Here is a 14,828-nt window from a genome sequence, read left to right as displayed (position 1 = left end):
AGTAACCCTTTCGGTGCACATTATCTATTGAAGATATGATATACTGTAAAGGTTTTTTTTTTTTAAGTTTTTATTTAAATTCCAGTGAGTTAACATACAGTATAATCTTAGTTTCAGTGTATACTGTAGTGATTCAACATGGCCATGCAACACCTGTTGCTTATCACAAGTGCCCTCCTTAATCCCCATCACCTATTTAACCCATCTCCCCACTCACCTCCCCTCTGGTAACCATCAGTTTGTTTTCTATAGTTAAGAGTCTGTTTTTTGCTTTGCCTCTCTTTTTTACCTTTACTCATTTGTTTTATTAAATTCCACATATGAGTGAAAAGGTATGTTTCTTTCTCTGACTTCTTCTGCTTTATTAGTGCAATAGTTTCTAGCTCCATCCATGTCATTGCAAATGGCAAGATTTCATTCCTTTTATGGCTGAGTAATATTCCACTGTGTGTGTGTATGTGTGTGTGTGTGTGTGTGTGTGTATGTGGTATGTATGTGTGTATGTGTGTGTGTGTATATATATATATATATATATATATATATATACACACCTACATATATATATACACATATACCACATCATCTTTACCCATTCATAAGTCAGTGGACACTTGGGCTATTTCCGTAATTTGACTTTGGTAAATAGTGCTATTGTAAACACTAGGGTGCATGTATCCCTTTGAATTAGTGTTTTTGTATCCTTTGGGTAAATACCCAGTAGTGCAATTACTGGATTGTAGGGTTCTATTTTTAAATTATTTTTTTAAGATTTTATGTATGTATTCATTAGAAAGGCAGAGACATAGGCAGAGGGAAAAGCAGGCTCCTCGAGGGGAGCTCAATGCGGGACTCAATCCTGGGACTCTGGGACCATGCCCTGAGCCGAAAGCAGACATTCAACCACGGAGCCGCCCAGGCATCCCTATTTTTAAATTTTTGAGGAACCTTATGTTGTTCTCCAGAGTGGCTGTACTAGTTCGTATTGCCACCACAGCAGTGCAGGAGGGTTCCCCTTACTCCACATGCTTGCCAACACCTGTTTCTTGTGTTGTTGATTTTAGCCATTCTGACAGGCATAAGGTAATACAGCATTTGTAGTTTTGATTTATATTTCCTTGATGATGAGTGATGTTGAGCCATCTGGAGGTCTTTGGAGACCGGTATCTGTATCTGTTGGCCGTCTAGATGTCTTTGGAGAAATGTTTGTTTATGTCTTTTACCCATTTTTTAATTGGATTATTCATTTTGCAATCCCTGTCAAAACGCTGTTGGTGTTTGCTAGAACAAATGATCATAAAGTGAATATAGTAGTTCTTCCTTATCTGCAGAGGATGTGTTCCAGGATAATGGCTGGATGCCTGAAAACTCAGATAATACTGAACTCTATATATACTGGGTCTTTTCCTGAACATACACACCTGTGATAAAGTTTAATTTATAAATTAGTAAGAAATTAACAATACCCAGTAATAAAACAATGATAATACACTGCAATGGAAGTTATGTGAACGTGGTCTTTCTCAAATTACCTCACTGTTCTCTACTCACCCTTCCTGTGATGAAGTGAGCTGATGAAATGCCTATGTGATGCGATGAAGCGAGGTGAATGATGTAGGCATTGTAATGTAACGTTAGGCTACCATTGACCTCTGAGGATATGTCAGGAGGAGGATCATCTGCTTCTGGACCCCAGTTGACCGTGGGTAACTGAAATTACAGAAGGTGAAGCCACAGATAGGGGAAACTACTGCAAATCATATATGGATAGATATTTAGGTATTCTAGTCTTTTTTGTTTTTGAACAGTGCTTCAATGAATAACTGCCTATAAGTGTCACTGAATATCTTTTTAAAGTAATTTATTTTCTACCACTTACTGTTGGTGTATGAAAATACTTGATATTTGAGTTTTGATAATTGATATTTGTATATTAATCATACATTTTTATGTTGCTGTAATTTCATTGGAGATATAATTAGATTCTCTTAAACATTTATGCCTGGGAACAGATTTGGCTCTTCTGATTATTGTTGAGCATCTGCTGATCTCTTTTAATATAGTGTTGAGTATAGCGGTATAAGGGGCTTCTTTGCTCTGTTTCAGATTTTAAAGTGTTACTGTTGGCATTTTACTGTTAAGCATGGTATTTGTAAATTTTTAACATGTTTTTTATTGCATTACAGATGTCCTCTTATTTTCCCAACTTGGGGAACAACTTCTATCATGACCATTTTTTTCTGTATTTTGAGAAGGTCATGGTTGGTCTTTAGCCCCTTTTACTTATGTATTTCTTTAAAATTTAGAACTGGGCAGCCCTGGTGGCTCAGCGGTTTAGCGCCGCCTTTGGCCTGGGGTGTGATCCTGGAGACACCGGGGATTGAGTCCCACGTCGGGCTCCTGGCATGGAGCCTGCTTCTCCCTCTGCCTGTGTCTCTGCCTCTCTGTCTCTCTCTTTGTGTCTCTCATGAATAAATAAAATCTTTAATAAAATAAAATTTAGAACTATCCTGGAATTTCTAAGATAAATTGAATTTTTCCATTTTTTAAAGTTCTGGAATAGGTTAAAATTTGATTTTGAAGTAAAGTTTTCAATTAAGATTACATTTAATTAGTGGGATGATGGTAAATATTTAACAGCAAACTCTTCAGAAAAAGTCCTGGCCTTTAACTTTTGCCAATTTTCATGATATAAATACTATTGCCATAGCTGATTTTGAGCTACTAACATGAGAAGAGATGCACACAATTGACTCTTTGAAGCCAATGTGAACTGGTTCTAGCATGCCACTGCATAGTTCATTTTTTTATGTTCTTGTTTGGTTTGGGAATCAAAGTTATACTAGACATACAACATATGTTGGGTAGTGTTACTTCTTTTTTCCTCTGGAACAATTTATATATGATTAGTTATCTATTCTTTGACAATTTAATATTTGTCTATTCTCGTTTTCTGTTTTTCTGATGGTTAGAACTTTTACTCCAATTGAGTTTCTCCTTAAGAGTGATAGACTTAGATTTTTTTTTTAAGGTTTTATTTATTTATTCATGAGAGAGAGAGAGGCAGAGACACAGGCAGAGGGAGAAGCAGGCTCCATGCAGGGAGCCTGAGCAGGACTCGATCCCGGGACTCCAGGATCACGCCCTGGGCTAAAGGCAGGCCCCAAACTGCTAAGCCACCCAGGGATCCCAGATTTAGATTATTATAATAGTTACCGATTTGTTTTTTTCTTTAAAGCAGTGTGTAATAACTTACATTTTTCCAGGAAATTTGTTTTCAAATTTTTCATACAAAGATGTTCCAAAATTTCTTTAAAATCTCTGTTATATCTATAACTGCATTCCCTTGTTTTTCTTACTCAGTCTTGCCAGAGATTTGTTTTGAGTCTTTTCAAACAACTAATCTTTGGTTTACATCCTTTTTTGTCTCTTTTGTTCTATTTTCTACTCAGGTTTTTCTTTGTTATGAAATATGTGGTAATTGAATTAGTGACCATTTTAAATACCTTGTAAGTTCTAATATGATTTCTTCCTTGACTCATGAATTATGTAGAAATAGCTTTATAAATTTCCAATCTAACTTTTTAAAATAAATCCCCTTAATTTTAGTTGTTGTCAGAGAAGACTTTGAAGTCAGGTTAGCTGTGGCTCAGAAATTTACAGAAATGTTCTGTTGTGTGCTTTTAATTTTAACTGTTGGATGCAGAGGGCGTCTCAGATCAAATTCGTTATCCATAGTTTCAAATCTATATTTAATTATTTTTAGTCTGCCTTTTCTAACATTACAGAGAAATGAGTTAAATCTTTCACTGTCATAGTGAATTTGTCGATTTCATGTAATTTGATCAGTTTTTGCTTTAGATATTTTACAACTTTGCTGTTAGGTACACATAGGGCAGATTATTCCTTTTATCACTGTAGAATGTTCCTCTTTATCTCTAATAGTGCTTTTTATCTTGAAGGATATTTTACTAACATTTCCTCCTTTGTGTATATTTTTGTTTTAAATGTGACTCTGAACAGTATAGGTTAGACATGTTACACATATGTTGAATCTTCTTGTTGTATCTTCTCTGATTCTTAACTTTCAAATTTTCATCTGTCTCTCTTTTGTTTCCTGGGTCATATCCTCAGACATTCAGACATCTCTCTCTCTTTTTTGTAATTATCTCTTAGCAGCACCTAAGCTGTTACTTACTCATTGTTAGCCTTTTTATGTAGCTCATTTCTAGTTTTTAAAAAATGTCTTAAATTTCTTCTTTGGATCTTTAATTATTAAGATGTTTTAACTATTAAAATGCGTTAATAACAGTATGTAGAATTCTTTTTTAATTCTTTGTGGACTCAAAGCCTATTATGTATAGAGTGTGTGTAGCTCTGTGCATTTTTTTAAACCACTTTATCGGGGTATGATTGACATATAAAAAGCTGCACATACAGCTTGTATACAATTAATGTATACAACTTGATGATCTTGGAGATAAGCATATGCTCATGAATCTATCACTACAATCTGTGCCATAAAGATATCCATCTCCTGCAAGTTTCTTCTTGCTCTCTCTTTTCTATTTTGTGTGTGTGATTAGAATGCTTAATATAACATCTACACTCCTATCAAATTTTTTACTTTCTGATAAAGTATTAACTGTAGACACTGTGCTGTACTGTAGACCTCTAGGACTTATTCATGTTATACAACTGAAACTTTGTACCCTTTGACAATACCTCTCTGTTTCCTTCTACCTCCAGCCCTTGGCAGATAGCATTCTACTGTTTCTAGGAGTTCGACTATTTTAGATTCCACATATAAGTGGTATCATGTAATATTTGTCTTTCTGTATGTGACTTTTCTCATTCAGCACAATACCCTTCAGGTTTCTCTATGTTGTCTCAAATGGCAGGATTTCCTCTTTTTTTTTTTAAAGGATGAATAATATTCCATTATATGTATATACCACATTTTCTTTATCCATTTGTCTGTGAGAGGATATTTAGGTTGCTTCCTTTTCTTAGCTATTGTAAACAATGCTGCAGTGAACATGGGCTATCTCTTCCAGATCCTGATTTCAATTCCTTTGGATATATACACAGTAGTGGGATTACTTGATCATGTTCTATTTTTCTTTTTCTTTTCTTTTCTTTTTTTTTTTTTTTTTTTTGAGGAACCTCTGTACTGTTTTCCAGTAGGGGCTCTGTAGCCTTGCATTACCATTACTACAATCAAGATACTCAACTATGTATCATAGGACTCCTGCCCCTTTCTTTATAGCCACACTTAAACCCCCTCTTTTGTCTCCAACCCCTGGTAACCACTAATAGGTGTCCGGGATCTTATAATTGTTATTTCGCAAATGTTACCTAGTTAGAATCATGCTGTATGTATCCTGTTGAGATTGGCTTTTTCACTTGCATAATTTCCTTGAGGTTCATCCAAGTTGTTACTTACATGTATCAATACTTTGTTTTTTATAGAAGACATTTGGGTACTTTCCAGGTTTGGGCTTTTACAAATCTACTATATAAACATAAACGTTCATTTCCCACATTTTTTAATGAAAATTTCCAGGCACCACTTAATGTCAACAAAGTACCTTGGTTCTGTACTGGAATGATTTTGCTATAAATTGTAATCAAAGCAATAATATATATCCATTTTTTTTTCATTATTTTCATATTTCTGTGAATTAGATATGAACAGATAATTTTCATTTTTTGTTTCATTGAGTTTTGGAGTAACTGAAATGAGTCTTTTTGCTTTATGATTCTGTTAAGACTTTTTTTTTTTTATCAATAGAAAAAACTGGGACTTAACTTCCCCAAACCCATCATTAGACAACTTGGGTATTCTGAGCCAACGTTTAATATTCTTTTCAACGATGATTAACCATACTTTGAAACACCAAAACAAAAACAAAAAATACCAAAACAACCCAAAACACCTTCTTTATCTGTATGTTTTTTGGGAAGAAAGATTGTGACTGATGAAACTTGTTTAATAAAGTGTATGCGTTTAAACATTTGTGTGAATATCCTTTGTTTAGGAAGTCGAGGCACAAGAGGTTCTCAAATTGATAGTCACAGTAGTAGTAGCAACTATCATGACAGCTGGGAAACTCGAAGTAGCTATCCTGAAAGAGACAGATACCCTGAAAGAGACAACAGAGACCAAGCAAGGGATTCTTCCTTTGAGAGAAGACATGGAGAGAGAGATCGTCGTGACAACAGAGAGAGAGGTTTGTCAAATGGCTTATTACTAAATAATGGTCGACAGTGATTGGGAGAATTGTTTTTAAAAAACCATTATCAATTTACTTTTTAATATATCTTTTAAGACTTTCGCTTGTTGACACATTTGAAACTATTATATATACTCATATAATCTTCCTTATTTACTTATTTTAAGGGACAGTATGTAAATAACTAGCTATGAGAGTACCAGTTTGGCAACAGCATGGGTACTGGGGTGTAGAAAGTACTTGCGTACTGCAAGAACCTAGGTGCCCTACTTTATGTCCTTTGTCTTAACAAAGTAGCATACAACCCTTTAAAGAATGTAGATGTATGGGTACCCATTCTAGGCATTTCTAATTCAGGAGATACTTTCTCACCAAAGTATGCTGGCCACTCACTCACTAGCCGTGATAATAAACAGAGTTGTATACAGGCTGTCAGAAGAACAGAGAAAAATTGATGATGGTAGGGCTGCGGGTTGTTTGAAGAAACATTTTATGCATGTTCCTTCTTGAGAATTTACAATACTTGCATTAGCTAATTTTGTATTCTTGTATGTCTTAAGCTAAACATTTTTGGTTACTGTATTAGATCCTACTCTGTTAGATTTACTCTCTTAAATCAGTTTTAAAGCAAAATTACTAGAAGTCCTTTTAGAAGGGTTTATAAGTACTTTCTTTAACAAGCATTTATTGTCTATATGTATTAGGGCCTTTAAGCCCTTTAAGTCTTACTAACTTTGGTTATTAAAGTAAAGTTTGCTGTAATGCTGAGATTAATATAGTACAAAACTTGATTGAGTAGGGAATTGAATAATGATGCTTCGTAGTGGGCTAAATCACAAAGGCAATGGTATATGTTGATATGGACAATAAAGAAAGAACAAAGTCACTAAGACATCATGTATTTTGGGATTATAGGTCAGATTTGGTTGAATTGAGTTTGTTAGGCTAAGCCTCATGCATTTTAGGTTAAAGGATGTGCATGATTTCCTTAGTTACAGATGAGGCTAGAGTTTATATGTTGTGTGTTGATATCTGAAATTATATCTTTCCTAGCTCTTGATTCACCTCTCCTTAATCTAACACTATGTCCTCGTAACACTGTGCTTTTTTAATATCTCTTCTCTCCCCTCCCCCCTTAGTTGGATATCCTAGCTCAGGTTTATTTCACCTTATTCCTGAATTCAGTAGTAACATTTGGTTTTAATCTTACATTTAGTTCTCAGCCATACATGTATGAAGTTTCCAAGGAACTTCGATAGTTGTTTTATATATATATTCCCTGACTTAATATTGTAAAAGATATTAAGATACTGTAAAAGATATTAACTCAGGAAATATATATAAAATAAATAAAATCTTTTTATCTTTATAATATCCCCGTGAGTGTAGGTGTGATAAGAGAATTCACATTTTATAACTTTGGAGATTTGGGGTAGGAAAAGGATAGTGATTTTTCCACTATTACAGAGAAACTAAGTTCCAGAACTGGAATTCAGACTCAGATCTTCTGACTGCAAGTTCTTTCCTCTTTCTGTTTTACTTTTCTAGAATTACTTCAATAAATATCAGTTGTATGATTGAAATAGAACTATATTTTTGAGGTTACTGTATTTATTGAGTACTCATGCACTTTGCTAGGTTCTCAAAGTACGGTAGTTCTTGTGCTTATAGAATTTAATGAGAGGGAAGATACTTCTCCTTCCCCCCAAAAAGAGAAATGACTATTGAGTGCAATCAAGGACACAAAGAAGGTATCCAGATAGAATAAAGGATAAGAGAGGGACCTACTTCAGACGACTGTATGAAAAATTTAAGGAGTTGGCATTTATGCAGAAACATAAATGTAAGAGAAGCTAGCACTGTGAAGATTAAAAAACATTCCATGCAGAGGGAAGAGAGTGTGCCAATTCTCTGAGATAGGAAATAGCTTAATTACGTCCTTAAGTTTGAAAGAAGATCAGTGTGGCCAGAGTATGGTGAGCAATATGAAGATTGATAGAGGTTGAGGATAGAGATGTACCCAGGCACCTTGTTCTGTGCTCAGGAATCTCAGTATTCCCTTTAGTTCTTCACAGGCTGATTAGGATACACAGAGACAATTGGAGTGTGATGAATACTACTACTGTATGAAGTTCTGTAAGATGACCGAGGAGCAAACAGAGTTCCAAGGAGATCAGGAAAGCTTCCTAATGAGTTTGCTAAAGGGAACAGTGGAAGATACATTTTGCAAGGAGAGGGTATAGCATGTGCAGACACACAGGCCTAAAAGAAACATAGGCTTTGGAGTAGTAATAAATTATGGTGTTGGGAGTAGAGGTATGCCATAACTGGTAGACAAGGAAAGAAGTGGGGAAAAAGGATTGGTGAGAGAATGTAGGTCAGGTTCTAAATAGCCTAATAAATCAGGCCCAAATTTTTTATTCAGTTACCTTTTCACTGCCTACAAGACAACTGCTTTTAAGCAGTTGGAAAAAATAGAGTTTTCATGAAAAAAGTATAAGTGAGTGTGGGGAAGGACTGAAGACAAGGACACCAACCAGTTAGACTGTTGACATCATAGACATTTAAGAAGAGGTGATCAGAGTTTGTAAATAATACTAACTGTAGGGATGGAGAGAGAACATTGAACAAAGAGATAGTTCAAGAGTGAAATTGTTGGATAATTCAGAGATTTCCAGTTTTCTTGAATGGGTATGCCATTCATTAAGATAAGGAAATACATGAAAGAAATACATTTTTGAGGAATGTGTTCTGGGGAAAAGATAGGCAAAATAGTTTAGACACATTAGAGTGACGTTTTTATATCCTCTCCATTTCCTCTTAAATAAGAGACATTGTCTTTTTGGTTGGGGGAAAAGAGAATTTTTATTTGTCAAAGAGTGAAATAGCTTATTCTCTGACCTTGATATAACTGGAAATTTCAAATATGAATTACTACACGTTGCAGTATTGAATATTAGGTTGTTTTGTAATCATCGTGACATTGGTATGACCCCTAAACCAGGAATTAAACAGTCTAATACCATAAATAGAGTAGCATTTGGGGAATCAAAAGTGATTAGTAGACCATTTTAAGTTTAAGTTGGTTTCAGCAAAAGTAAAGAAGGGTTTAAGAGAATTGACTTCTAGTTCTGATGTCCTAACAAATCTGCCATCTCTGTGACTTTGGCCAGTCAACCCCTGGACCATAATTTCTGTGTTTTTAAGAAGAAAAGGGCTGGACAAGGTTTTGTTTCATTTTAGCTTTAAAAGTTTATGAACTTTCATATTGATCTGTAACCTCTAAAGAGTTAATATACATGTAGTTCTTGTCTTTCTCATCTGTGATAAGATAGGAAATTCAGCCTACTATATTGAACCCTTTCCTTGAAATACCCTAAAGTTATTCCGCTTAATAAGTTGATTTTAGATATTCAACTTGAAAACCTGTTCACCGTACTGTAGTATGACCTCTATGACTAACCCATCAACGTTACTACTTAATATGAAAATAGAAATGCTACAGTAGCCTAGATCCTACCACAGTGAACTACATTCAAAATTGGCTAGCTCTGTGGAAGAGTTAATGCCATTTTCATATACTTTTTTTTGGTCCCAGACTAATTTCCTGCTCCATGGGGCATTTGGGCAGCATGTATTCATTTTCTCTGTGTTTATATGATTCATGTATTGAAAAAAAAATACTTATATAAAATGTGATGAAATTATCAGTTAACATTTTTAAGAAAACAGCTCTTCATCTGAGTGATCAGTTATACAATTAAATGAAACTTTTAATTTATCATAAATATATATCACTGAGACAATTTACATTTGATTACTTCAAGATTGCTAAGCATCAGTACCCTAAATATTCTAGATTGATAAATTAATATGCAGCGACAATTATTGATAGATGTTTTGTTCTACTATATTTTCCTCACATAATAGCTGCACTTTGATGTGTATATATTTTGGCCTGAAATTAGAGGTGTGACTTACGAGGGAAATTTTTTTTTTCCTTCAGCTCCTATGTTCTACACCTCCTGCTGCCCCTATCCTTTGCCACCAGTGTTCTCAGGTCCTGCTGGGGGGACAGAGAAGATCAGAGGTGAAGGGTAGAGATGGCAGAAAGTGGGGTTGGAGCAGTGGGCTGGAGGTAGGGTAGGGAGCATGCAGAGAAAGCTCAAAGGTGGATCAGTGGGAGGTGGGAGGGGGGTTGTTGATGGGGAGCAGAAAACATGCTAGTTAGAGGGCAAATAAAACTTAACCTTTAAGAAAAAAAATGTATAAACATCTAGGGGTGATTATTTGGATGGTTAACTTAAAAGTAAATATAGCACCTGATTTATATTTGCTGCCAGTGTGACCCTATACACAGATAAAATTTAAGATTTGCCATATTGTCTTACCAATAGGTTATCTGTCAAATTAATCACTGACAAAACTTGATTTTCATTGTAGATCAAAGACCAAGCTCACCAATTCGACATCAGGGGAGGAATGACGAGCTTGAGCGTGATGAAAGAAGAGAGGAACGAAGAGTAGACAGAGTGGAGGATAGAAGAGATGAAAGGGCTAGAGAAAGAGACCGGGAACGCGAGCGAGACAGGGAGAGGGAGAGGGAGCGTGAGCGGGATCGGGAGAGAGAAAAGGAGAGAGAACTGGAAAGAGAGCGTGCTAGAGAGCGAGAGAGAGAAAGAGAAAGAGAAAAAGAGAGGGACCGTGAGAGAGAGCGAGATCGGGACCATGATCGAGAGAGGGAGAGAGAGAGGGAGCGAGATAGGGAAAAAGAGCGGGAGAGAGAAAGAGAAGAACGGGAGCGAGAGCGGGAGAGGGAGAGGGAGCGGGAGCGGGAGCGGGAACGAGAGAGAGCCAGAGAAAGGGATAAAGAACGAGAGCGACAGAGGGATTGGGAAGACAAAGACAAAGGGCGAGATGACCGCCGAGAAAAGCGGGAAGATACCAGAGAAGACCGCAATCCCAGGGATGGACATGATGAGAGAAAGTCAAAGTAAGAATGAGAATCAGTTGTTTAAAGTTACATGTCAGTAAAGAGTTCAAGAAGTTTCATTTAATGCTTTTTAGTGTGCTCCTAATAATGTACTGTTAATTCTTTCGCCTCTCTACATTTTCCTATATTGTATTATATGTATTTGGTGTTTCATCTAAGAAGAAAAATACTTTCCTGTTCTGTTTCAATAGCCATGGATATAATTAATCATTCATATTAACTGTGCCATTTTTGATGTCATATTGGCTTATTTAACTTTTATAGGCTTAGTAAGGAATCCAACTAAAAGTGATAGAATCAAGAAATTTACATCTCATCATATCCACCTTATCACTAGTTAATGGAGTTGACCAGTCACCAAGAAGTATTTTCCTAATAATCTTTCATGACTTTTGTGTACTTAAAAGTCTGGAGTCACTACTCCCAGCGATGGGAGCATTCAGTGTCTTAGAACTGAAGAAAGTCCTGCAGTCACTTCATGGCTAGAAGAGAGATAGGAGTTGTCCTCTCTAAGCAGTGGAGTTATAGTAGGTATTGGGATCAATAGATGTGTCATTATTTCAAATATCTGAGAGCAATTTCTCCTTTCTTTTTTTCCCTTTCTCTCTCTTTTTTAATCAAAAAGAATTTATTTGCTCAGGCATCAGGGAAGTCCATGGTTAGTGTTCATTTGTTCTGATGGGACTGTATTCAGACTTTCATACAAAGCATCAGGAATGCTATCTCTCCACTGTTTTCTTTTGTGTGAGTTCCAGCCTCAGAAAGGTTTTCTCCAGATGGTGGCTAAGACGGTCCCAGGGTATGCCTATCAGCTTCACAGCTGCCTCTGTATGTTGGGGCTCTCAGTAGTTGAGGAGGAGATAAGGGAGCTAAGTCAATCACTGTAGCCATGAGGGTTTTGGATCCGGTCAATTTTGAGGTTTTACAGACTTAAAACCAACCTCGTTGCAGGTAACTGCCTTTTTTTTTTTTTTTTTTTTCTTTTAATTGCAGCTGGGATAAACAGTATGGTTAAGTTTGCTAAAAACAACTGTGGAAATAATTTATAAATTCAATTCTATTGCTTCTACCTCCAGTTCATTTGAATCTTGGTGAATATAGCTCCATGTTTTAGGATTTCTTTCATCATTGCTACTATAGATGATGGACAAAGAACAAAGCTCAGAACTGGAGGCTTCTTCTGTTAGGTGTTGGCTTCCCTTTAGTCTGCAGCCAGGGTTTTCTGTGGATGACCCACTGGCTTCCCTTTCCCCACTTAAAAAAAAAAAACAAAAAAAACTTACATTAACATAAAATTCAGATACTATCTTTAACACATGTAGGCCCACAATACATATTATTTCTCTTCTCTGACCTTCTGCTCTCTAAAATCCTGAAATCTTTTTCATTATCAGTCCTGTGCTTTGATTTTATGTTTCCGTGATTCTGATCTCTGCTTACAGTGGCAAAAGTTTGTTCTGGTTCTGTGTGACTGCACGATCCAAACATTGCAAGGACCCCAGAAACTTAGGAGCCAGACAGGTCTATAATAGCTATATGAGATTAATATCTTGATGTTTTTATCAATTGTATTGTCATTTCAGTAGTTGAATTTATCCAGAACTTTTTTAACCCCTATTATGTAGAAGATTTTATTTGCTGAATTGCCATACTACTTATTTTACTCTTAATTTTGTTTCTGTAGGTATTTCCTTGAAGTTAAAAGTTCTTTTTTATATATTCTAGTTATTCACTTTATTCTAGTAAATCAGTTATCTCTTGCTGTATCAAACCACAGAAAAAGTTAGTTTAAAACAACAATCTGGGCAGCCCCGGTGGCTCAGCGGTTTAGTGCCGCCTTCAGCCCAGGGTGGGATCCTGGAGACCCGGCATCGAGTCCCATGTCGGGTTCCCTGCTTGGAGCCTGCTTCTCCCTCTGCCTGTGCCTCTGCCTCTCTCTCTCTCATGAATGGATAAATAAAATCTTTTAAAAAATAAAATAATCAACAAAGCTCATAATTCTGTAGATTAGCGCTTTTGGTGCTCAGTAGAGCAGTTCTTCTGATCTTACTTGGTATCACTTATGTTTCCAGTCAGTCTAGAAGTTCTGCTGGGTCTGGGTGACCCAGAATGGCCCACTCCCATGTCTGGCGTTTGGTGCTGGCTGTTGGTTAGGGCATCTCATTTCTCTGCCAGTAGTCTAAACTTTACATATAACAAACGATAGAAACATACCCAGAGGGCAGTTGCAGAAGTTGCATTGCCTGTTGAGTCCTGCTGACTCTCCAAACTTAACACTGTTCTTTCACCACATCCTCTTGTCATAGCAAGTGAGTGGGCCAGCCCAGACTTAGAGTGGAGAGAGAGTTAGTGAGAGCTTTGGATAGGGAGTTGTACAAACTTAGGTCTGTAAGTTGTCATACTTATTTCCTTTATACCACCTGGTTACTCATCTGTGTAAATGAGCTGTCAAGGTGATAGGTGTGCTGCAGTATTTTTGCAACTTTTGACCATAGTATTTATAAACAATGTTTAAAAAAAAAAAAGTGGCCAAAATTTAGTGAAAAAATAGGCAAACACTGGAATAATTTAAATATCAGAGATAAAAATCACTAGTCGTTTATTATTTAACTTAAAGATCAAGATGTATAGTGAACACATGAATTGTTTTATTAACTTGCCACAAATTATTTATTCATGAGAGACAGAGAGAGAGGCAGAGACATAGGCAGAGAGAGAAACAGGCTCCCTGCAGGGACCCTGATGTGGGACTTGATCCCCAAGCCAGGATCACACCCTGAGCCAAAGAAAGATGCTCAACCACTAAGCCACTCAGGTGTCCCAAGTGATTTAGCCCTACAAAGAGGGAAGGAACCAATTTTTCCAGTATACCCACAACATGACCAGCCTTGGGCTTATGATATAACTAATCTAAATTCATGTCTTTTTTACTCCAAGGCAAATACTAAGGTTTCTCATTTGGCTTCCCAACATACAGTATTTCTTTATCATAAAAATGTAAAATTAATAAGTTTTAGTAGATGTTGCATTAATATATTAATGCATCTGTTGTATGTTACTATCTTGTAGTACTTAAATCTGGTTATTTAATGAAGAACGACCTGTTGCCATGTATTTTAAGTCCACAATTGTGTTTCTAAAAGTGAGGAATTTTATTAAAGATACTGAATATCTTCTGTATGATATAGTTCTGACAATATTGCATTCTTAGAATTTTACATTTTAGTTATAGTAAAGAAATAATACCAAAAGCTAGTAAAGAAATCACTTTTACATCCCCTAGAAATTTATAAATTATATTTGTCCAACTTAGGAAGCGCTACAGAAATGAAGGGAGTCCTAGCCCTCGTCAGTCACCTAAGCGCCGGCGAGAACATTCTCCTGACAGTGACGCGTACAACAGTGGAGATGATAAAAGTAAGAAGAATCTAGTTTTTGTGTTTCTATATCCACATTCCTTTGTAACCATGAGACTATCCTTTGGCATTAGTGGAAAATGATGAAGTAAGATTTAAAATTATTCCTGCTCTGCTGCCTCTGAATATCTCCGTCTGACTAAAGTATATGTTAGAAATAGTTATTTTATCATACTGGCACTGTCC

General features: G+C 36.1%; 1 protein-coding gene across 6 annotated transcripts in view; it reads left to right on the top strand.

Annotated features, from left to right (window-relative positions):
* ZC3H13 (zinc finger CCCH-type containing 13) overlaps positions 1 to 14,828 on the top strand; it is a 91,519-nt gene that overhangs the window by 57,930 nt on the left and 18,761 nt on the right. For 3 of the 6 annotated variants that reach the window (XM_077855666.1, XM_077855665.1, XM_077855667.1), the window contains exons 11-14: positions 6,039 to 6,230; positions 10,240 to 10,323; positions 10,677 to 11,226; positions 14,540 to 14,643. In XM_077855666.1, the coding sequence (XP_077711792.1) occupies positions 6,039 to 6,230; positions 10,240 to 10,323; positions 10,677 to 11,226; positions 14,540 to 14,643 (930 nt within the window). The remainder of the gene's footprint in view (positions 1 to 6,038; positions 6,231 to 10,239; positions 10,324 to 10,676; positions 11,227 to 14,539; positions 14,644 to 14,828) is intronic. The other 3 variants (XM_077855670.1, XM_077855669.1, XM_077855668.1) reach the window with 2 other exon arrangements.

This window comes from Canis aureus, chromosome 17 (genome assembly GCF_053574225.1).
Source record: "Canis aureus isolate CA01 chromosome 17, VMU_Caureus_v.1.0, whole genome shotgun sequence".
Taxonomy (NCBI): Eukaryota; Metazoa; Chordata; class Mammalia; order Carnivora; family Canidae; genus Canis; species Canis aureus.
This window is presented reverse-complemented; position numbering and strand designations above follow the sequence as displayed.